At 40.2% G+C, this 25180-nt stretch overlaps 1 protein-coding gene across 1 annotated transcript in view; it reads left to right on the top strand.

The window, feature by feature from the left end:
- The first annotated feature begins 1491 nt into the window (after positions 1-1491).
- The window catches only part of ankrd44 (ankyrin repeat domain 44), a 32158-nt gene continuing 8469 nt past the window's right edge, over positions 1492-25180 (top strand). The window contains 18 exon segments of the mRNA XM_034146483.1: positions 1492-1703; positions 2927-3010; positions 6031-6109; positions 8078-8148; positions 10615-10815; positions 12976-13063; positions 13702-13844; positions 14125-14337; positions 14737-14815; positions 15885-15999; positions 16085-16167; positions 19868-19931; positions 21454-21522; positions 21993-22133; positions 23169-23234; positions 23786-23897; positions 24309-24380; positions 24730-24931. Of these exon segments, the coding sequence (XP_034002374.1) occupies positions 1674-1703; positions 2927-3010; positions 6031-6109; positions 8078-8148; positions 10615-10815; positions 12976-13063; positions 13702-13844; positions 14125-14337; positions 14737-14815; positions 15885-15999; positions 16085-16167; positions 19868-19931; positions 21454-21522; positions 21993-22133; positions 23169-23234; positions 23786-23897; positions 24309-24380; positions 24730-24931 (1912 nt within the window). The 5' untranslated portion in view covers positions 1492-1673.

Genomic DNA, 25180 nt, shown 5'->3' with positions numbered 1-25180 from the left:
TGAACATCAGCAGGAGAGGACTCTTTAAAGTAGAGACACTACATACTGATATACACCTGAACATCAGCAGGAGAGGACTCTTTAAAGTAGAGACACTACATACTGATATACACCTGAACATCAGCAGGAGAGAACTCTTTAAAGTAGAGACACTACATACTGATATACACCTGAACATCAGCAGGAGAGGACTCTTTAAAGTAGAGACACTACATACTGATATACACCTGAACATCAGCAGGAGAGGACTCTTTAAAGTAGAGACACTACATACTGATATACACCTGAACATCAGCAGGAGAGGACTCTTTAAAGTAGAGACACTACATACTGATATACACCTGAACATCAGCAGGAGAGGACTCTTTAAAGTAGAGACACTACATACTGATATACACCTGAACATCAGCAGGAGAGGACTCTTTAAAGTAGAGACACTACATACTGATATACACCTGAACATCAGCAGGAGAGGACTCTTTAAAGTAGAGACACTACATACTGATATACACCTTAACATCAGCAGGAGAGGACTCTTTAAAGAGACACTACATACTGATATACACCTGGACATCAGCAGGAGAAGACTCTTTAAAGTAGAGACACTACATACTGATATACACCTGAACATCAGCAGGAGAGCACTCTTTAAAGTAGAGACACTACATACTGATATACACCTGAACATCAGCAGGAGAGGACTCTTTAAAGTAGAGACACTACATACTGATATACACCTGAACATCAGCAGGAGAGGACTCTTTAAAGTAGAGACACTACATACTGATATACACCTGAACATCAGCAGGAGAGAACTCTTTAAAGTAGAGACACTACATACTGATATACACCTGAACATCAGCAGGAGAGCACTCTTTAAAGTAGAGACACTACATACTGATATACACCTGAACATCAGCAGGAGAGGACTCTTTAAAGTAGAGACACTACATACTGATATACACCTGAACATCAGCAGGAGAGGACTCTTTAAAGTAGAGACACTACATACTGACATACACCTGAACATCAGCAGGAGAGGACTCTTTAAAGTAGAGACACTACATACTGATATACACCTGAACATCAGCAGGAGAGGACTCTTTAAAGTAGAGACACTACATACTGATATACACCTGAACATCAGCAGGAGAGGACTCTTTAAATATATAATTCAATTATGCAAAACTGATCAATCCTTCTAATATTCTGTATCTTGTCTACATTGAATTTATCTAAAAATAATCACAGTTAGTTATTTCTTCCTACTCGTGCAGCTCTAGTTGTGACACTACAGCAGCAAACATTTAAAAATGAGAAGCAGAAAGCAGAGGAAGTGTGAGCTGTGTGTCTTAAAGCAGAAGTGAAACGCAGCTCTGTGGTTCCTCTCTTGTTTCTGAGAAGGAGAGGCTGTGCAACAGGAAGTGAGGCAGGCGGCACACAGGAAGTGAAGTGAGTTCTCTGTTAGATCTGAATCTTCATCAGGAGCACATCGAACCGGCAGCCCACATTTCTGCAGAGCATCGACTTTTACTCTTTAAATAATCAATGTAGCTGTTGAACTCTATCGGTCGGTGTTAAAGGACCATGCAGGGATTTAAATCGTGTCACTTTGGTGTAAAACAATTAATAAAATCCATCCCATTTGCTCTGTGAACGCCACTACATGTAAGATGTCCTGCATTGTAGGGCTGCAACTAAAGGTAATAGTGACAGTTATCCCTTAAATTCCCATGTGTTATTTTTAAATGTCTTGGCTTGTCAGTCCAAACCTCAAAATATGATTTATTATATGAATTGTCTTCATATTTGAGAGGCTGAAACGGCATTTTTTACTTTTTCTTTTGCATGCTGTTACATGAATATAATGGAGTAAAAAGTGCACTATTCACGTCTGAAATGTAGTCGAAGTTAGTACATACTCAAGTAAGTAATTAAGTTAGTCAGTATGTACTTTAGCGAGTTGGTAAATAAGTAAAAAATGAGGTAGATTAGTCGATAGGAGAGAAAGAAAGAGAGGGTTAGGGAGAAAGAGAGTGTGTGTGTGTGTGTGTGTGTGTGTGTGTGTGTGTGTGTGTGTGTGTGTGTGTGTGTGTGTGTGTGTGTGTGTGTGTGTGTGTGTGTGTGTGTGTGTGTGTGTGTGTGTGTGTGTGCCTCTATTTACCTCCTATCTGTAATCTGCTATAGAAAATACGGGTTTCAGAGACATGACCTTCATTAAAGCCTTTTCTCTGCACAGACATTTTATTTTTATGATTTCTATCTACAAAGAATATTCTCCAACAACATTCTCTTTGTTTTGGGGGGGGAACATAGTTTGTTCCTGTCTTCATGTAGGAAGTGAGTTTCATAATCCTTCTTGGTTTTAAGATGCATTTTGTATACAGTGTACAGTAGACTGCAATCCTGAAGCTTCTGTAAACAGCTTTAAGTTAAGCAGCTACACACACACACACGCACACACACACACACACACTCACTCACTCACTCACTCATATACACACACACACACACACACACACATACCATGTATACATCACTTCAGGGGACATTACATTGACTTACATGCATTTCCTGGAGACTTATCCTAACCTTAACCATAACCAACACATGCCTAACCCTAACCACACACACACACACACACACACACACACACACACACACACACACACACACACACACACACACACACACACACACACACACACACACACACACACACACACACACACACACACTTATATACCGTGGGAAGGATCATGCTCTTGTATAACATGCCAACACTTCATTTGGTCACGTCTGCTCTCTGATGAATTCCTTCACTGTTAAAATGCTCCGTGTGTGTTTCTGCATGTCGGCCATGTTGCCTCTGGTCATGTGATTAACATGTTGTCTTCTTCCTCCCCCCTCCCCCTCCTCACCCCAGCCTCCTCTCATCCAGGCGATCTTCAGCGGAGACCCCGAGGAGATCCGCATGCTCATCTATAAATCTGAAGACATCAACGCTCTGGTGAGGAAACACAAACAAAGTGTAAACATCAACACTGTGAGGTCACTTGTTAATCACAGCCCTCCGACACATTTCTCCCAGTCTTTTTACTTTTAAAACCTTGTTAAAAATATATATTTTAATATTAAAGGTAGGGTAGGTAATAATGGAGAAACCAGCTCGAGTGCGCTAGAATTTGAAAGTACACAACCGAAAAAAATCTGCCCCTTCCTTCAGACTTCCTTACAGAGCCCCTCCTCCAACACACACGAACGCGCACATGACCAATGAGGGCACGAGATAAGTTTGTGCACAGATGGAAGGCTGACAGGCAGGTAGGCCATCCAGTTATTTTAGCCGGGCCGGCTAAAATGATTGGTCGTGCTTTTTACAGCGCCACGGCTTCCACAGATGACATTTTATTATGTATTTATTGTCAAAGCATTTCATGTATTCATTGCTATCGGGATGTTAAGAGCATTCCATGGAATATAACAACAAGTGTTTCTGAAGTGAATTACCTACCCCACCTTTAAGGAGCCGAAGAAAGTTCTCGATCTCTTGCAGAAGTGAACATTCAGTTAAAAAGTCGCCGTTTCATTTCTTGGAAACAGACTAAATGTTTCTTAACAGGCCTTAACAACATACTGAGTGCCCTTCCTTCCTTCCTTTTAAAACATCTGCAAAGGTGATATTTTAACACATTTAAAATCTTGCATTGTTTACATCCATGTTTACTAGCTCTTCTTCCTCACTTCCTTTGCTCTGTACACACATTTGCATCCTCTTGCAGTTATCAAATACAACTCCACAGGCAACCTTAACATGTTTTCTAATAATTAGGACATCTTTGCCTCATAATTTACATGTTTACCTTCTCACAATTTCAAAATGTATGCCTTAAAAACTACAAGAGAACATATCTCTGTCAAATGCCCAATGCATATTTTGTCACTGGATATGTTTTTGCGTAATTATGCAAAAAAATACGAGACCTTTAATTCATATTTATAATATAATATGTCTGCTATAACTCTCCAATGCATTGATCAACATGTCCAGATGAACACTGAGAGATCTTGCTACATTTATTAAGGATTTAACTGATAGCTGGATGTATTTGTATCATTTGTATGGCCATAACTGAATGTAAACAGCGTAGTTACTCTTTGAACTACACCCTTATGCTTATACACAGGGTCTAAAAGTACTTATCCATCCCAATATGTAATTTGATGCATATCCTAATCTACATGCAGATACAAAAATCCCTTTCCTTTATGCATCTCTGCTTAAAATCAGCTTTTGGGGAAATAAAAACCTCAGCTGTCTTCAGACTTTTCTTCCTGTTGCTCTCTGCAGTGAGTGGAGGAGGTCAGAGTGTGTGTGTGTGTGTGTGTGTGTGTGTGTGTTTATCTCCATCATGTTGCATATATGCACAACCCATGTCTGTATCCACACACAGGAAGTGTTTAGTCTCTGGAGTCTAGAGAGGGTTACAGGACTCTTCAGCCCAATCCCAATCCCAAACCACGCCCTACACCCTACCCCTACACACTCCCCCTACACACTCCCCCTCCGTGACGTAGTGAACTCCGTGGAGTGACACTCGCAGCTCAACGAGGCTCCCTCCTGTCAGATGGAGGGAGTAAATACAGCGGCAAGCTTTGGGACAAACTCCCCTCTCTCCGGCAGAAACAGGAAATGCCGTAACAACGGTTTCAAATCAGCATCTCTTTGACAACAAATTAAAATTAATAACTCAAATAAAACATCTTTAATTGTGTTACTTTTTTGTAAAGCTCTTTTAGTTTTAAACCTGATGTTTATAAGCTTCTTAGTTTTTGCAACAGTCTGTAAATATACACAACTTTATAATAAAATGCACACATTTACCTTTTTCTAGACTAAACACAGGTATGATCCTAAGTTAAAAACATATGAGGTTATCATGTTAACATCGCAATTTATCAGTGGATGTTTGCTGGAACTACTTGTAAACAGCGTGTTTCCTGACGGACACACACAGCGTGACTCCGGTCAGGTAGAGACCGGTCTCCAGTCAGCACCGATGCAGACTCGCTGTTTGAGGGCTTGATAGCCCACTCCCCCTCCACACCGCTCCACACTCGTTGGTTTGGAACAGCACTTAATGTGACGGACCCTCCGCGCGAACGAGCAAACGGAGGGGTAGTGTGTAGGGGTCTATACATCCATGGTAGGGTGTAGGGGGTGGTTTGGGATTGGGCCTTCTTCTTCTGTGGTGGAGTGTGGAGGAACAATGGAGGGTTTGACCCTTAAAGCCCTGAGCTCATCAACTGTGAACTGAAATCACTCCTCCTCTGTGGACCGTCACGGAGGAGTCACAGATTATTATAAGGGACATTAATGTGTGTGTGTGTGTGTGTGTGTGTGTGTGTGTGTGTGTGTGTGTGTGTGTGTGTGTGTGTGTGTGTGTGTGTGTGTGTGTGTGTGTGTGTGTGTGTGTGTGTGTGTGTGTGTGTGTGTGTGTGTGTGTGTGTGTGTGTGTGTGTGTGTGTGTGTGTGTGTGTGTGTGTGTGTGTGTGTGTGTGTGTGTGTGTGTGTGTGTGTGTGTGAGAGAGATATGGCTGAATGATTTATAAAAAAATAATAATTCAAACAGAAAACTGTGAAATTGCAATTTACATTTAATTTTAATTTTAAAGAGCTCTCTAGATTCCTAAAGTGTCGGTACCCTTTTTATTTTGTACACCCCTGCTCCTAAGACACCTTACATCTGGCTTTACTCCAGCTCTTTGGAAATTGAGATATCTAAAATGTATTTATTATTATTATGTCTTTTTAAAACAAGAACCATGTATAGAAATCCATCTTGAAAAGGGAAGAGATGATTTATGCCGGTTTATTAGCTAATGTCCATCTGTAGTCATAATGTGCACCTCCACTCTCTTAGAATAGGTGCAGCTTATTAATGAAGGTTGTCCTCTCATAATTTTACATTATTACAATATTTGTACCTTCCTCCTCCTCCTCCTCCTCCTCCTCCTCTTCCTCCTCAGGATTCAGAGAAGCGCACCCCGCTGCACGCTGCCGCCTTCCTGGGAGATGCAGAGATCACCGAGCTCCTCATCCTCTCTGGTAAAATCATTTCACCTTCTCTGAGTTTTATCTTCCATCTTTCTGTTAAAGGTCACCTATTATGCAAATTCCTCTTCTTCATGTCTCTTCTACATCAACATGTGTCCCCTCTTCTTCATGTCTCTTCTACATCAACATGTGTCCCCTCTTCTTCATGTCTCTTCTACATCAACATGTGTCCCCTCTTCTTCATGTCTCTTCTACATCAACATGTGTCCCCTCTTCTTCATGTCTCTTCTTCATCAACATGTGTCCCCTCTTCTTCATGTCTCTTCTACATCAACATGTGTCCCCTCTTCTTCATGTCTCTTCTACATCAACACGTGTCCCCTCTTCTTCATGTCTCTTCTACATCAACATGTGTCCCCTCTTCTTCATGTCTCTTCTACATCACCATGTGTCCCCTCTTCTTCATGTCTCTTCTACATCAACATGTGTCCCCTCTTCTTCATGTCTCTTCTACATCAACATGTGTCCCCTCTTCTTCATGTCTCTTCTACATCAACATGTGTCCCCTCTTCTTCATGTCTCTTCTACATCAACATGTGTCCCCTCTTCTTCATGTCTCTTCTACATCAACATGTGTCCCCTCTTCTTCATGTCTCTTCTACATCAACATGTGTCCCCTCTTCTCCATGTCTCTTCTACATCAACATGTGTCCCCTCTTCTTCATGTCTCTTCTTCATCAACATGTGTCCCCTCTGTGGAAAGAGACTCTGAAAGTTTCAGGAACAAAGATTCTCTCTCTTTTTGTCCTGATCCATTTCTATAAAAACCTGTCTGAAAATGAGCTGATCAGATTTTGGCCACTTTATGATGTCATCACGATGTTTTGGCTTGTGTAACCATTAGCCAATCAGCAACCAAGGTAACCCCCCCCACCTTATCACCTGCATCTCCTCCTAGAGCACCATTGTGTTCTTTTTAACCAAATCTCTCTCAGAGGGGCGTGGGGAGGGGCTCCTTATTTTCATCTAAAGTAACAGACAGAGAATCAGCACTTTGGAAACAGGGCTGAAACAGAGGGGATTATGGGATGCTGCAAATATCTGTTTGGTGTTTCGGCCAATCAGAGACAGGCTCTGTATATATCTGAGACCTATAATATATTGATGACAAACAGTATAATAGGGGCCTTTAAAACTCACAAACTCACTCTCACAATGCCTGCAACTGTGCTTCTTTTTCACCATATATGAATATACAAGTGAACAGTGCACGTATTAAACACGTATTAAAATGCCAGATCATAAAAAAAGCTTTATTTAAATGCCTTAGTCCGCTTCCTCTCCTTTTCTGATTACACCTCAAGGTAATTTTTTCCTATAGAGGAAGTAAATATTTCTAAAAACTCATTAACATATTTAGACATATATTTAAAATAGTTCTCAAAAAGCTGGGCACTGTACTTCCTACCTGACATTATCTAAACAGGAATACATTGTGCATATGTTTAGGACTATTTTCTGCGGCGGATGAATACACATTCGGCGTAATAGAGAGTTTTTTTGGCAGCAGGACGGTGTGTGTGGGATTGGACTCCATCAGCACCTGTGTGTCATTGATGTGTTAATATATCTATTTTATCAACATTTATTTTCTGCACAACAATGGAGCGCTGCGGCTCAGAGGAGAACGCCTCATTACGCTCTGCATTAGGGCGGCGTGATATTAGGGAATCATGGGAAAACATGCTTGAATATCGGGATAATGAGACAGCAAGCGTCTGCCTTTCTGCTAACTGCTATAGGCACGAAATTACTTGTTTAATTATTGAAAAAAATAGAACAAATTCAACATTGAACTTACAACAATAGGCACGAATAAACAAAAAAAATACTTAATAATGAAAAGTATCTTTCAAAGTTCAACATAGCAGTCTTTCGCAATGTGTTTATTGCAATAAGAATGAAAAATGTTAAAGAGTGTTGGGTTTGTAAACTGGAATTTTTCTTTTTTTTCTGCAGGGGCTCGGGTCAATGCCAAAGATAACATGTGGCTCACCCCCCTCCATCGGGCGGTGGCATCCCGGAGCGAGGTGAACACACACACACACACACACACACACACACACACACACACACACACACACACTAATTAGACTGTAAAGTGTTACAACATTTTGAGGATAATGCGTATTTCTTCAAGGATTTATGTGGCGTCCATTATAACGGATCTTACTAATAATTATCTTTGATTAACCATCAATCAGATACTTAATGTAACAATGGGATTATTAACTAGAAACACAACTGTGCCATTTATGTATGTGCTAGAAAACAATCAAAATGAAATGAACACTGAATTAGATTAGGTTTTTTATCGACCCTAAATGAAGGAATTGTTTTGTTACAGCACCATGTTAGCAAGGTGTTGAACAAATGAAAAACTAAATAAAATTAAACAGTAAATGCATAAATATCATCAGAAGAAGGATATCTAAAGCGTATCTATAGAAGAAATGAATGAAGAGGTTTTGTTACACTCTTGCTTTGCCACCATGACTCAGGTACCTCGTGATATTTACCTGAAAACATGCCGGCATCTTTCATTGTCCTCTAAACACATCTCACACACAGAGCTTTACCTCAGAGAATGTGGGTTAGACCAGTTAGTGTGATCACTCCCATCACAAACTGGATATTCAACATGGCTGGAATAACTGCAGCGCTCTGCCCTTCATTTACATACAGAGACTTTACGAGGCTAAATACCGAAGAGTTAAAGAATCTGTCTGAAGTCATGACTCTGAGTCTTTATTCATTCATTCACAAAACTGTATGTTACAGGTTTAGGCAAAGCAGCTGTACACATGCTTAGGATAACATCACTTTCAGTCCATGTGGGAGGGCGTGTGGCGCAGTGGGTTGAGCGTTGGTGTTCGGATCAAGGGAGCACAGGTTCAAACCCCACTGCAGTCAGCATGTCGTTGTGTCCCTGAGACACTTCACCCCAAATTGCTCCTGTGAGGATTGTCCACAGTATTGAGTATGTAAGTCGCTTGGGATAAAAGCGTCTAACAAGTGACATGTAATGTGATGTGATGTGGGGGATGTTTACACTCAACACAAGGTATTAAAAGTGAGGACATTTACAGCCTGTAGCTTTATTTATAACATTGAAATAACAAGATCTTACAGGGTATTGAAATTGAATTAAGTAGATTATAATGAATAAAAGATGCCTGCTACGATACCTCAGAGAAACACGTGATTTTTAAAATATTTATTCATATGCCTTTCCAGAAACACAGCTTAGCTTCCCTTATTCATTTGTTTTGTTTTGACCTTGTTTTGTCGTTTAATTCATTCAGAATAACCCGGAAACTAATCCTTATAGTAAATAAATGGCTTGATATTCTGGTTTTGTTTAGCCTGCTCATTAGGGTAGTTGATAATAGGCGTTGTTTGTTTGTTGATGTACCTTGTGGTCATGTTTTCTACCACAATGAATATATGCAACATCATATAATGACAAAATAAATGTCTGTTTTGTAAATTAATTCACATTTTAACATCATTTCTAAGGTCATGTTGATGGATTTATTGCAGCATCAGGTTCATTTTCACATATTACTTCTAGTTGTGCTTCATGTGTCAGTTTTTCCATTTCTTCTATTTAAATCTCTCTTATACCTTATGCTGCCCACATATTCTCACTCTCAGTTTCACTGTGAAGTACGTCTCACTTCAGGATCTAAAGATAACATTTTAAAACATCCCTAAATAATTATCTCTGGTGGTCGCGGTGTGAAGATAAATAAGACATGAATACTGTTCATACAAAGAACTGATAGATTCGTAGCACACAAGTGAGGCACAGAGGTGGGAAGTAGTGGAGTACAAATACTTCGTTACTGTACTTAAGTACATGTTTCTGGCATTTTTTACTTTTTACTTTGACTTCTTACATGTTGAACCCAAATACCTGTACTTTCTACTTCTTACATGTTGAACACAAATACCTGTACTTTCTACTTCTTACATGTTGAACACAAATACCTGTACTTTCTACTTCTTACATTTTGAACACAAATACCTGTACTTTCTACTTCTTACATTTCCCAAACAGGCTGGTTCCTTTAGTTTGAATGTGTGTTTGGTGGCGTGATCATTATTATTTAGAGTCATTGCGTGCCTATTGATTTGAACACGATCCGTGTATCCATCATTTCCTGGTCTTCTCTAAAGAAGAGGGACCAATGAAAACGTTGTCATGTTGCCGTTGTTCAGCATGGAAACATTCATTAGCTAACAATGACATTATTGTTCTATTGATATAAAGGGAGGTCAGGTACTCTTTAAAACAGCTGCTAGTTATGGGTACTTTTTACTGAAGTACATTTCAAAGCCCATACTTCTTTACTTTTACTTGAGTAAAGAAGTTTAGTCAGTACTTCTTAAACATGAGTATCTGTACTTCTACTTGAGTAAATTATGTGTGTACTTTTGACATCTCTGGTTAGTTATTCATCTCTTAAAATAAACTCTCTGTTCCTCCTCAGGAGTCGGTGAGGGTTCTGATCCGTCACTCGGCCGATGTGAACGCTCGGGATAAGAACTGGCAGACGCCGCTTCACGTCGCTGCAGCAAACAACGCTCTGCGATGTGCTGAGGTCATCATCCCTCTGCTGAGCAGCGTCAACGTGTCTGACCGCGGAGGACGCACCGCGCTGCATCACGCTGCGCTCAACGGACACACGGAGGTAATGCAGACAATCATTTATGTTTTGTATTATCAGTTAGATTTAACGAGTCCTCTCCTGCTGATGTTCAGGTGTATATCAGTATGTAGTGTCTCTACTTTAAAGAGTCCTCTCCTGCTGATGTTCAGGTGTATATCAGTATTTAGTGTCTCTACTTTAAAGAGTCCTCTCCTGCTGATGTTCAGGTGTATATCAGTATGTAGTGTCTCTACTTTAAAGAGTCCTCTCCTGCTGATGTGCAGGTGTATATCAGTATGTAGTGTCTCCACTTTAAAGAGTCCTCTCCTGCTGATGTTCAGGTGTATATCAGTATGTAGTGTCTCTACTTTAAAGAGTCCTCTCCTGCTGATGTTCAGGTGTATATCAGTATGTAGTGTCTCTACTTTAAAGAGTCCTCTCCTGCTGATGTTCAGGTGTATATCAGTATTTAGTGTCTCTACTTTAAAGAGTCCTCTCCTGCTGATGTTCAGGTGTATATCAGTATGTAGTGTCTCTACTTTAAAGAGTCCTCTCCTGCTGATGTTCAGGTGTATATCAGTATGTAGTGTCTCTACTTTAAAGAGTCCTCTCCTGCTGATGTTCAGGTGTATATCAGTATGTAGTGTCTCTACGTTAAAGAGTCCTCTCCTGCTGATGTTCAGGTGTATATCAGTATGTAGTGTCTCTTCATGTCTCCATGCTTTAATGTTCAAAAAGCTCTTTATTTTTCTCATACTGCCTGTGCTGCAGCACCTCTTTTCACCCTCTGTCTGAAACCAGAGCCCAGTCTGCTCTGATTGGTTAGCTGGCCGGATCTGTTGTAATTGGTCAACTGCTTAGAGATGTCCCGCCCCTTAGCCTATCACGTACAATGTGTTGGAGCGCTAGCTAACTGGGATTTTAGCCTTAGCAGACCCTTTACAAGCACACAAACCTATATAACCCACTGTAGGGAAAAGAAAACCCCCCAAAACTAAAATTATTGTATTGTTTCCACTAAGAAATGTAAATGTGACGCACCTCGCTGCATCACGCTGCCCTCAATGGAAACACCAAGGTGACACATCTTCCATCGCAGACTGAAAACCCACCTGTGTTGCTTGTACCTTAGCTATTAGACCGGCCACACACACACACACACACACACACACACACACACACACACACACACACACACACACACACACACACACACACACACACACACACACACACACACACACACACACACACACACAAGGTGTTGCACTTAACGGGATTAGCACATTTGAAGCTAATGCACCAGCAATTCTAATGGCTTGGCTTATTTTCCTTCTCGTTCTGAGTTTGTATCTCCATGGTTTCTTGCACTGTGGATAAAAAGCCTCATCTAAATGTATTGAAACACAGACTCCATGTTTTATCAGTACAATGACAACCACAATCCACTTTCCAGCAGCAGCATATCCACCAATAAACAGGCAGTGATGTAACCGGCCTTTGTGCTATTCTGGTTGGATTACTTCTGGTTAGAGGAAACAGGTGGGCGGCTGCAGCTGTGTCATTGAGGTTATTAAGTGGGCTGTTCACTTTGAAACACTCCTTTTGTTTCAGGGAATCATTCACAAATACGTTGAGTCTAAAATAACCGAGGAGAGGCGGCAGATTTCTGAACGGCTCCTTCTGGTTCTGTCTCTGAAAAACAGTGTTTATGCAACGAACTGCCCAGTGATGTGTTTACAGTGCTGTTATATAAAGACCAGACACACACACACACACACACACACACACACACACACACACACACACACACACACACACACACACAGATATATATATATATATATATATCTATCTTGTTTTAACTCCTAGACCTCCTAAAACCACCAGACTCAGGGACAGTTTCATCCCACAGGCCATAAGACTTTTAAACACCTGAACTTTTGAAAGAACATCCATAACATTCATCTGTTTGCAACTTATATATATCAATAATCAATATTCCAATTACTTGTATATAGACTATTCTGCACAATTTGTGTTATATTCAATTTTATTGTATTTACTTATCAGTTTTATTGTGTTGCTCTGTTGGAGGAGCCTGTGACCTATGATTTTCATTGTCATAACTACACTGTAGCTAAGTACACATGACAATAAAAGCCTTGAACCTTGAACCTAGTTTTCCTCTGTTTTTGCCAGATGGTGAACCTGCTCCTGGCTAAAGGAGCGAACATCAACGCCTTCGATAAGAAGGACGGCCGGGCGCTGCACTGGGCGGCCTTCATGGGTGAGACTCAAAGACTTTCATTTCCTCGAAGTAGATTAGTGCAGGAATGAGTCAGCGGCTCTTTCTGAGTCATCTAATAAATAAAGGAGATTTTCATTACAGCTGGAGACAAGAAGAACAACAAGACACAACATTATAAAAGTCATCACAACAACAATATAAATATGTTTTAGATGTAAACAAACATGTGGGTAACTCAGGTTCACTGTAGGTGGAGTTTCCATATTTAAGTTTAAAAATTTGAATATTTTTTACACAATAATTGAAAAAGCTTGTCCTGAGGCATTTTTGAGCACAAGACACAAGAATATATCCCCACGAAGAAGAAGCAAAAACATGATCAAAGAAAATACAAGAAAGAAAGTAAGAAGAAAAAAAAAGAAATCTATATATATACAGACAGTAAACAATAGTTCGACATGAAAATCTCAAAACAACATAGATGATTAATAATAATGTAGGTGGACATGTGATAAAAAAGGGTGTAATTTCACAATTTTACCTAAATGAAACGGTTAATAAAAAGCAGTTTTGAGTCCATTCATTGATTAAGTCAGCTGATCCAAAGATCTCACCTTGGGTTCTGGACGTTAATTAACCAATGACTGTTTCTCCTCTCTCTGCGGCGCCCCCTGCAGGTCACCTGGACGTGGCATGTCTACTGGTGAGTCAGGGGGCGGAGATCAGCTGTAAAGACAAACGAGGATACACCCCGCTCCACACAGCCGCCTCCAGCGGGCAGATCGCTGTCGTCAAACACCTGCTCAACCTCTCTGTGGAGGTAACACACACACACACACACACACACACACACACACACACACACACACACACACGCACACGCACACACACACACACACACACGCACACGCACACACGCACACATACACACATACACACACACACACACACACACACACACACAGAGTTTTAGTTTGCCTACACTTAAAGACTTCCACTTTAACCAACACTTATTAGGAACACATTCTCCATCTCAACACACACTGCAGTCACACCTTTCCTCGGCCCAGTATAACAAGTCTTATTTTCTGTGACAACAGATCGATGAGTCGAATGCGTTTGGGAACACGGCGCTGCACGTGGCGTGTTTTAACGGACAGGATGCTGTTGTCAGTGAGCTCATCGATTACGGAGCTAACGTGAGTCAGGCCAACAACAAGGGCTTCACGCCGCTGCACTTCGCTGCTGCGTCCACTCACGGAGCGCTGTGTCTGGAGTTCCTGGTCAACAACGGGGCCGACGTCAACGTGCAGGTACACCGAATGTCTCACATAACAAGCCAAAACACCCAGGAGTTATGGAACAACAATATCTTTCATTAAGATGAATATTTGTGTTCACCTGATGAAAGTTAGTCCAATATTCTCCCTCTTTTTGCTCAGTTTTCTACCAACTCCTGAGTGAAATATCTGGCCTTTTATCTGCTAAATACTCAATTATAAGCTTGGTACTTTGGTACAAAACAAAACTGAACAAGGATTTCGGATTTACATTTGCCAGAGACAATATTTTAAATGCTACTGTTGTGAGACAAGCCCAACCTTTCCAGTTCGCTGTCTATTATTTTATACTCTACTTGTTTCTGAAAATGACATTTATTTGGCAAATTAAACCATAAACCTGTTGTTTTATTTCTCCTGCTCCTTCTTCAGAGTCGTGACGGGAAGAGTCCTCTTCACATGACGGCGGTTCACGGGCGATTCACTCGCTCACAGACCCTCATCCAGAATGGTGAGACCTCCTTATGATCGTTTTAGTATCTCAAACTTACACCTGTTGCATGTTCTCTGTTAGAAAAATATCACTGGTCACCGGCTTGAGCTTCAATCTCAGGATCCATGTGTTTCTGATCCTCTCCAGAATGGAAGTAGTCATCACACACAGAGCATCAACTAGTTCCTGAACAGTGTCCTTCACATGCTGATATACAAGAGAGGGAGTTACACAGTCACAAGATGGAGGAATATAAAGCAGTATTCAATGTTTACTTCAGATTAGCTCCACGTCAGAAATGATCATGCTTGTCATATGTCTATCTCCATAGAGGCTGAATCATCATGTTAATCACATAGCTATCATATGCCTAAAACAGTCCTGATGCTCTTCTACAGGGTGTCCGCGGGGTCTTAAAAAGTATTAAAAGTTGATAAATCAATTTAGTGAAGATTAAGGCTATTAAAAAGTATTAAACGGCATTTTCCAAGGTATTACATTTTGTAGGTTGTTTCCAATAAGTATATAAATTGTCCAAAGAGGTTGTATTCTACAGTGTGCCTGAATGTAATCACTGCGTAGGTGTGTAGTGTGATTCTGTGTAGTTTATTTATGGCATCCCGTTGGATTTGACGTCATCTGAACAGGACATCGCACGCTCACTGCTTGATAGCGCGCGAAGGTCCGTTTACGCCGGTTGTTAAACAACATGGTTATGGGGAAATGCAAGTCTGCGTCCAAATGGTTGGAAGATAAGGAGGAAGGACAATCAATACTGTATATAGTCAATGTGAGGTGAAGTGTGTCGCCAAGGTAACCGGTTAGAACTCAAAGTGGCGATGAGGTCTTAAAATGTATGGAAAGGGTCTTAAAAAAGGTCTTAAAAGGTCTTACATCTGACTTCAGGATTCCTGCATATACCCTGTTCTAGGTAATCATACATCCTGTCATGTACACAGCTACAGTTGGGATACCTTTGTTATCATGTGGACTCTGATATTGGAAGAGTACATTCAGTATTTTCCCAACTTTCTCCCTTAAAAAAAATGTAATATAAATAATAAAAAATGTATATTGTGTGTTTCAGGTGGGGAGATCGACTGTGTGGACAAAGATGGAAACACTCCTCTGCACATCGCCGCCCGATACGGTCATGAACTCCTCATCAACACTCTTATCACCAGCGGAGCAGACTGCACCAGGTCTGATGGTTCACAGATGTTTGTTAATTATTACAATGAGTAAAAGCCGGTAAAAGTTGTTTACCTTCTGCGTCTCTCTCTGAAGGCGAGGAGTCCACGACATGTTCCCTCTGCACCTGGCGGCTCTGAACGCTCACTCTGACTGCTGCAGGAAGCTGCTCTCCTCAGGTGAACCACGAGGAAAAATTGAGTTTCCTGATCAAATTTACTGTGACTGACCCCGAGTTAAGACCCCAAAAAAGTCACGTCAGCGTCATGCTTTCTGTCTACCAGTTCCCCCCCTAATTACCCTATAGACTATGTTCAGTTTTGAAAGAGGAGAGAACACTTAAAGTGATTTCCACACAAAACAAAATAACACATTAAGATGGATTACACTTTGTAGAATACATAAATAATAACTATTAAAAGAGAAAAAATACCATGAGATAAAAAATGTAGGCTAAGAAAAGGTCAAATAGTCAAATATAAAGATGATATGACAAAAGTTTATTTATTAAAATGTTAAAATACTGATGAAACCATTAAACATCTGGTACATTATAAAATGATGGTAAAGTAGTCAACCTAGCTTTTATGCTCAAATTATAAAGAAAAATAGACTTGAAGTGTAAGTTTAATGGTGCATCTAATGCTTGAAACATGCAAGTATGATTTTGAATTGTTATTTAAACCTTGACTGCCCTAATTGTAATTGACGGTTAATTCTTCACACACACACGCACGCACGCACGCACACACACACACACACACACACACACACACACACACACACACACACACACACACCACACACACACACACACACACACACACACACACACACACACACACACACACACACATACCATGTATACATCACTTCAGGGGACATTACATTGACTTACATGCATTTCCTGAAGACTTACCCTAACCTTAACCATAACCAACACATGCCTAACCCTAACCCTAACCCTAACCCTAACCCTAACCCTAACCCCTAACCCTACCCCTTACCCTAACCAAGTCTTCACCCTAAAATGAATGATTCCCCTTATGGGGACCTCAATTATGTCCCCATAAGGGAGGCGAGTCCCCACACGTGACTGTGTAAACAGATTTAGGTCCCCACAAGGATAGTAATACTAGGCCACACACACACACACACACACACACACACACACACACACACACACACACACACACACACACACACACACACACACACACACACACACACACACACACACACACACAGGCTATATTCAGTTGTATCTCTATTCTTAACTTATTTTACAGTGACTTTTTGTAAAATAACGTAACACTGATATCTTAATCTTCATTTCTCCTGGTTGTGTTCTGAGTCAGAGCCTGTTTTGTCTTCACTTTATCTCTCAGTGTAACTTTCAATGGAGTTTGGTTCTGTTTTTTGTTTTTTTTCACGCCCAGTGGTGAATTCCTGCACAAACACACATATTCAGCTCGGGCCAAATTCAAGTCACAATGTTCCAGAAACACAACCAGACCTCCGAGTTTAACGACTCACTGATGGCTCCTCTCTGTTCGGCTGAATCCTCCTCAGCATCACACTGACGCATGCTCTCTGATTAAAGTTTACTCAGTGTTGTGTTCTGAGGAGAAATGAGATCAACACAAAAAACAGAGGCAGTGGTGGACAGTATTTCTAATGTTATGCTTGATCTTTTTCTACTTTACCTTATTTTAGGTAAGATTTGTTAGATACGTATCAGACTGTTTACTCCAAAAGTCATAGTAGCTTTTTACATATAAAAAACACATGATATTCTATATAATTAATGCAGTACTGTACTGCTAATGTAAACAGTACTTTTGTAAGTATTGAAAATTGGCTCCACGTTGACAACATATCACTTAAAATGCTCCAAGTTAGTGATCAAAATAGGATAATAAACAAGCATTTTAAGACCATATTCAATCTATATTTTTGTATTCTAAGTAGCTTTACCCATACAAGGTGTTTTTAGTGTATATTAGTGCATGCAAAAACAGTGTAAGGGGAATTAAGTTGTAAAATAGGAGGAAAAATATAACTATATTATACAAAATATAAAAAAAAACTATCATAAATTCCAGAAATGAAAGTTTTCAAGAAATAGAAATGTACAAAGATTGAAATGTAATAACAATATGAAAGAATTGTATATATTGCAGTATATGTGAATACAAAATGGAGAGGGTCTGAGTACTCTTCCTCCTCTGGGAGAAGCAACAGGGAAAGACAACAATCCTCTTCTTAATAATTTAAGTCTAAGGCTGCAGGCGAGCAGCAGGAAACTCCTCATGAGTCTCTGCTGCGTCGCTGCTTTCTGTTTCAACAAAGAAGTCATTTACGTGTGTGTGTGTGTGTGTGTGTGTGTGTATGTGTGTGTGTGTGTGTGTGTGTGTGTGTGTGTGTGTGTGTGTGTGTGTGACTGTGTGTGTGTGTGTGTGAGAGACTGTGTGACTGTGTGTGTGTGTGTGTGAGAGACTGTGTGTGTGTGTGTGAGAGAGACTGTGTGTGTGTGTGTGTGTGTGTGTGAGAGAGACTGTGTGTGTGTGTGTGTGACTGTGTGTGTGTGTGACTGTGTGTGTGTGTGTGAGAGACTGTGTGTGTGTGTGTGTGAGAGACTGGGTGTGTGTGTGACTGTGTGTGTGTGTGTGTGTGTGTGTGAGAGACTGTGTGTGTGTGTGACTGTGTGTGTGTGTGTGTGTGTGAGAGACTGTGTGTGTGTGACTGTGTGTGTGTGTGTGTGTGTGTGACTGTGTGTGTGTGTGTGTGTGTGAGAGAGACTGTGCTGCTGAGCTTTTGTCTTTGTTAAACCCAGAGATAAATCAGATGCCAAAAGTCTCTTTTACTTCTGCAGAAAGCGTGAAAATTAGGCACATTTTTAACGAGAAAGAGTTTAAAAAGCCAAGACACGAGACGACACCACACTGATTCACTGTTGTGCAACAGTGATGCTACAATTCACTCATGTGGTGGATACGTTTAACCAAAAAGCAACTTAGAAAAACTGAATTCAACCTTCAGAAAACCCAAAATCCAAATTTGCATCAAACCCACACAAACAGTTCAACAGTGTTCTTTATTATAGATATATATACACTTACTTACTTAGACACTTGCTTACTTACTTCCTCACTAGCTTATCATCTACTTTCCTACTTGGTAACCCTCTTACTCACCTACTAACTAACTACTAACTAACTTACTTTTTAAACGTACCTACATACTTACTACTTACTTCCTCCCTTTCTTATTTCCTCATTTCCTATTTACTTATCCTTACCCCTTACTGGCTTTCTTACACATCTTACGTATACTTACTTACTTTCTGACTTATCTACTTACTCACTTACTCACTTGCCTACCTATTTACTTACTTGCATACATACATACTTACTTACTTGTGTACTTGATTACTTATTTGATGATCTGGAACGTATGTTTGTCAATAGCTTAAAACAACCTGACTTGACGAGAAGAAATAAAAACACAAAAGTCAAGGGCTCTTTGAAAAGTCCTTGTTGCCTAAAAGGGTTGTGATCATTTAAAATATTGTATTATATATTAGTCAGAGCTGTCTTTGTTTCTCTGATTCCTTCCTTCCTCTTGTATATTTTAATTTAGGATAAACCCTCTCTGTTTAACACTTGTAGACGTTTCCCTGTTTCCCTGTTTGCACGTCCAGTCTCACCTAACTTCCCCCCCCACCTGTCTCACTGACACCTGTCTCTCTCTCTCCTCCTGTCTCTCTCTCTCTCTCCTGCTGCTGCTGCTGCTGTGTGTTTCCTCCTCGTCTCCCTGCACTGCCCCCTTCAGGCCGGAAGTTTAGCTTAATGTGTAACGACTCGGTCCTGTGTGCAGGCTTCCAGATCGACACTCCTGACAGCCTGGGGAGGAGCTGCCTGCACGCCGCCGCCGCCGGGGGGTGAGACTCCGCCTGCACTTTATAACAAAATATATGTGTACTTTTGGGGTAATAAAAGGAAGGTTTAAAAGGCCTTGAAGTAGGGCTGTGCAATTAATCGTATTTTAATCGCAATTACGATTTTGGCCTTCCACAATTACGAAAACAACATAATCGAAAAAAACGATTATTTTGCTTTGCTAGGTTGTGACAGTGCACTAGAACATATTTGATCTAATTTGTTTGTATTTATCATATTTATATATGTTTAGTAGCTTGTTGAAGTGCGCTCCAAAATATTTGTTGATCTGGTTTATTGGTATTTATTAATTTGATATTATTTATTTAAATGTAGATATAAATGTATCATTTATTTAATTAATTTTTGTATTGGTTTTTCAGTTGAATTATACGCTCAGGGAAAACAGTTAAAAAGATACTGTTCAAATTATTATTTGTATTTAAAAGTTCAATAAATGGATGTTTTCAAAGTCAATGAATAATCGTATTTAATAATCGTGATATCAATTAATGACCAAAATAATCGTGATTATGATTTTTGCCATAATCGCACAGCCCTACCTTGAAGTATTAGGAATAAAGTCTAAACGTCAGATGATCAGACAGGTCGTGAAAAGTTGCTTACTAAAATTGTAATCCTCGTAGAACGTTTTTTAAATATTTGTATTAGTTTATCTGTTTTTTTCAACAGCATACAGTTATTCTATCAGAGCATGTATCAAAAGTAGGGAAACAAATATTCACTTTATAGAAAAATAGGTAGAGTAACAATGAAAATACTGCTTAACCTAGAAAGTTTATTCTGAACAATAAACCCACTTTATTTAGAGGTGAAACAGAGAGTGAGCTCACAATAAATGTTTATCCAAGGCAGAGAACATTTGAGTCTTATTTCTGATTCATTTGTAAGTCTGGACAGTAAATTCACTTTTTGCCATTTCTATTCTATTCCAATTGTATTTATTAGTCTGATTGTCTGTTGCTCGTAACAATTAAAACTAGTTCTGCTAAATCCTTCAATATTCAGTTTACAGAAAAGTTTAAGCAACATTTGATTAGTCATTTTGGCTTATTTTGTAGTTCAAGGTTCAAGGTTCTTTATTGTCAAACTAACATAGCTACAGAGTAATTATGTCGTTGAAAATCTTAGGTCACAGGCTTCTCCAACAATGCAACATAATAATACAGATAGTAAAAGTAATACAAAAAGAAAAATAGTTCTAAAATAAAGTGGAATAGTGCAGTACGAGTCTATATACAAGTTATTGGAATGATATATATTAGATATTAGATACATATTACTAAGTAGCAGATGAATGTTATGAAATTGTTTCAGCAGTTCAATTGTTTAACAGTCTCACTGCCCGCGGGAAGAAACTGTCTCCGAATCTTTTTGTTTTTGCCAGGATGCTGCGGTAACGTTTGCCAGTTGTTTTAACCCATAAAAAGAGTAAATGTATGTAATGTTATACAGTCAATGTTATTCCCGCAGTATTTCTAATGGTATTACCTGTTTCCGCAGTAATGTGGAGTGTGTGAAGCTGCTGCTGAGCAGCGGGGGAGATCACAACAAGAGGGATAAGTGCGGCAGGTGAGAGAGTAAACACTGATCAGTTACGACCAGATTGATAATTCTAACAGAACAATTAATTGACGATGGTTAGTGCTTTTTATAAATTAAGTGTCCTCAAATAAATCTTGCACCTGACACATACAGTAATTATAAAATCTGTCTTAATGGCTAAATTGTTTATCTCCCAGTGTGTTAGGAGTATCTCTTCTAGAAAATGTCTGTGTTTAGCAATATGATAAAGATGCCAGCAGTATTTTATAGTAGCCTTCCCGTTATTATGTATATTTTCTACATGTATATTTTTTAACTTTTTTAATGCTATTTTATTTTTATTTCAGAAATATTTTGGATTGTTTATTTCTAGTGTCTTAATTTCTCTTAATTGCCTTGTTTTTCATGCTGCTGCAATGCAAACATTTCCCAAATTGGGATCAATAAAGTACTTATCTATCTATCTATCTATCTATCTATATCTATCTATTACCCAGAACCCCCCTGCACTACGCGGCAGCGAGTCGTCACTATCAGTGTCTGGAGACGCTGGCGGCCTGCGGCACCGCGGTCAACGCCACGGACCAATGGGGGCGCTCCGCCCTGCACTACGCTGCTGCATCGGACCTGGACCGCAGGTGAGGGGGGGGGGGGGGAACCAAATACTCTATATTTAAAGGTCACCTATTATGAAAAATCCTCTTCTTCATGTCTCTTCTACATCAACATGTATCCCCTCTTCTTCATGTCTCTTCAACATCAACATGTGTCCCCTCTTCTTCATGTCTCTTCTACATCACCATGTGTCCCCTCTTCTTCATGTCTCTTCTACATCAACATGTGTCCCCTCTTCTTCATGTCTCTTCTACATCAACATGTGTCCCCTCTTCTTCATGTCTCTTCTACATCAACATGTGTCCCCTCTTGTTCATGTCTCTTCTACATCAACATGTGTCCCCTCTTCTTCATGTCTCTTCTACATCAACATGTGTCCCCTCTTGTTCATGTCTCTTCTTCACCAACATGTGTCCCCTCTTCTTCATGTCTCTTCTACATCAACATGTGTCCCCTCTTCTTCATGTCTCTTCTTCATCAACATGTGTCCCCTCTGTGGAAAGAGATTCTGAAAGTCTCAGGAACAAAGATTCTCTCTCTTTTTGTCCTGATCCATTTTTATAAAAACCTGTCTGAAAATGAGCTGATCAGATTTTGGCCACTTTGTGATGTCATAACGATGTTTTGGCTTGTGTAACCATTAGCCAATCAGCAACCAAGGTAACCCCCCCCCCCCCCACCTTATCACCTGAATCTCCTCCTAGAGCACCATTGAGTTCTTTTTAACCAAATGTCTCTCAGAGGGGCGTGGGGAGGGGCTCCTTATTTTCATCTAAAGTAACAGACAGAGAATCAGCACTTTGGAAACAGGGCTGAAACAGAGGGGATTATGGGATGCTGCAATGATCTGTTTGGTGTTTCAGCCAATCAGAGACAGGCTCTGTATATATCTGAGACCTATAATATATTGATGAAAAACAGTATAATAGGGGCCTTTAAGGACAAAGCTAAGCACTGTGCAGAGGAGGTTAGAAAACATATTTGATAATGTTTGTTGATGTTTTCATCCTTTTTATATAATATATTTCTATCTCATCCTGTTGTTTCCACCTCTTCAGGCGGCGTGTGAATCTGGAGCCGGAGAGTGAAGGCGTTCAGGCGGAGAGAGAGAAAGAGGCCGCGCTGTGAGTACACTGAGAAATATGTGACATATGACATACATGCTAATGTGAAGCAGCTTTCTGTACGAAAAAACACAAACATGTGATCAAATGAGGTATAGTTTAAAGAGCTGTGAGCGTACTGTAACATGAAAAGCACAACATTGTGTTTTTTATATTTTAAGTGTTTTTTAATGCATTTTTGCACTTAATTGTAATTACATTTGAGTGCCTTGAACAGCGCTTTTGTAAATAAAATATAAAAATATTATGAGAGTTTGAAACAAGACACACTAAATCATAAAGGAAAAAAATACATGAATTAGTATGAACAAAATCAAACAAAAAACAACCTGTTTAAAATTGAAAAGTAAGAAAAAAGGTACACATGTTTTAAGAAAGGCATAGCTAGTTAAAGCCTAATTGTCTAAGAATGAAACATAAACATTTACTTATGTGACACCGGTTGAGATGAAACGGAAAGGCAGCATTACCCGCAGAAGTTTTTATTTTTCACCCAGATGTGTATCTGTGTTGTGTTCTGAATAATAACAGAAGTGTGTTTATGTTTCCAGATGTTTGGAGTTCCTGCTTCAGAGCGGAGCGACGGCCTCTCTCAGAGACAAGCAGGGATACAGCTCCGTGCACTACGCTGCTGCATACGGTCACAGGCACTGTCTGGAGCTGGTCAGTACACACACACACACACACACACAGACACACACACACACACACACACATACGCACGCACGCACGCACGCACGCACACACACACACACACACACGCACACACACACACACATACACACACACACACACACACACACACACACACACCACACACACACACACACACACACACACACACATGCGCATACACTCACTCACTCACTCGCACGCACGCTCGCTCACTCACACATACTCACTCACTCACTCACTCACTCACTCACTCACTCACTCACTCACACGAGCGTGAATTTATAAACGTACATAATCCACGAGACACAGAAGTACCAGTTGAGTGTGATATACAGAATAAAGTGTGTGTTATCTGAGTGTACAGTATGTTTGATGTTGATGTGTGTGTGTGACCTGCAGCTGCTGGACAGAGACGACAGTCACCAAGACGACCCAGAGTCTCTGAACGCTAAGAGCCCTCTGCACCTCGCTGTGAGAGACACACACACACACACACACACACACACACACACACACACACACACACACGTATGTTTTGATTATATTACTGATAAAATGCCTCACACATATGTTGAACATGAAAGTGACGTAGGTGAATTATATTCATTAACAACTGTGTGTTGAATATAGAAATATTCATCAAACAGTTGCATTATTATTGACTTCCTGTTTCAGGTTGTGCATTAATTAATGATCATTTAAATAAGTTGTTCCTGTAACATGTCACTAGCTAATGGTAATCAAAGCAGCTATGATAACATATATTTGACTTTAAGGTCTGTTTTGAGTGTTTCAAGTGTTCATTAAACCCTCTCTGCAGGCGTACCACGGGCACGCCCAGGCTCTGGAGGTGCTGCTGCAGGGGGAGAGGGAGGTGGACCAGGGGGACGAGGGGGGGCGGACCCCCCTGGCCCTCGCCGCCCTGAGGGGCCACGCAGAGTGTGTTCACACACTCCTCAGCCAGGGGGCGTCGCCGCGCCTCACAGACAGCCAATACGGACGCAGCGCTGTGCATCTGGCAGGTGAGAGCAGAGTTAGACACTGAATACACTTTTACACTAATATGCACTATTTTATCTGTATTTTATCTATATATATTCATGTTGCTCTGTTGGAGGAGCCTGGGACCTTTTCATTGCCATATCTACACTGTAGCTAATGTGCAAATGACAATAACGCCTTGAAACTTGAATACACTCTTCTGTTTGTATTTCTGGCACCTTAACATCAACTGTAATCTATTAAAACAGATAAATGACTGCCTATCAATA

The sequence above is a fragment of the Trematomus bernacchii genome, unplaced genomic scaffold (assembly GCF_902827165.1).
Source record: "Trematomus bernacchii unplaced genomic scaffold, fTreBer1.1, whole genome shotgun sequence".
In the NCBI taxonomy this organism is placed as follows: Eukaryota; Metazoa; Chordata; class Actinopteri; order Perciformes; family Nototheniidae; genus Trematomus; species Trematomus bernacchii.
Note: the sequence above shows the minus strand (reverse complement) of the source record. Positions and strands in the feature narration are given on the sequence as shown.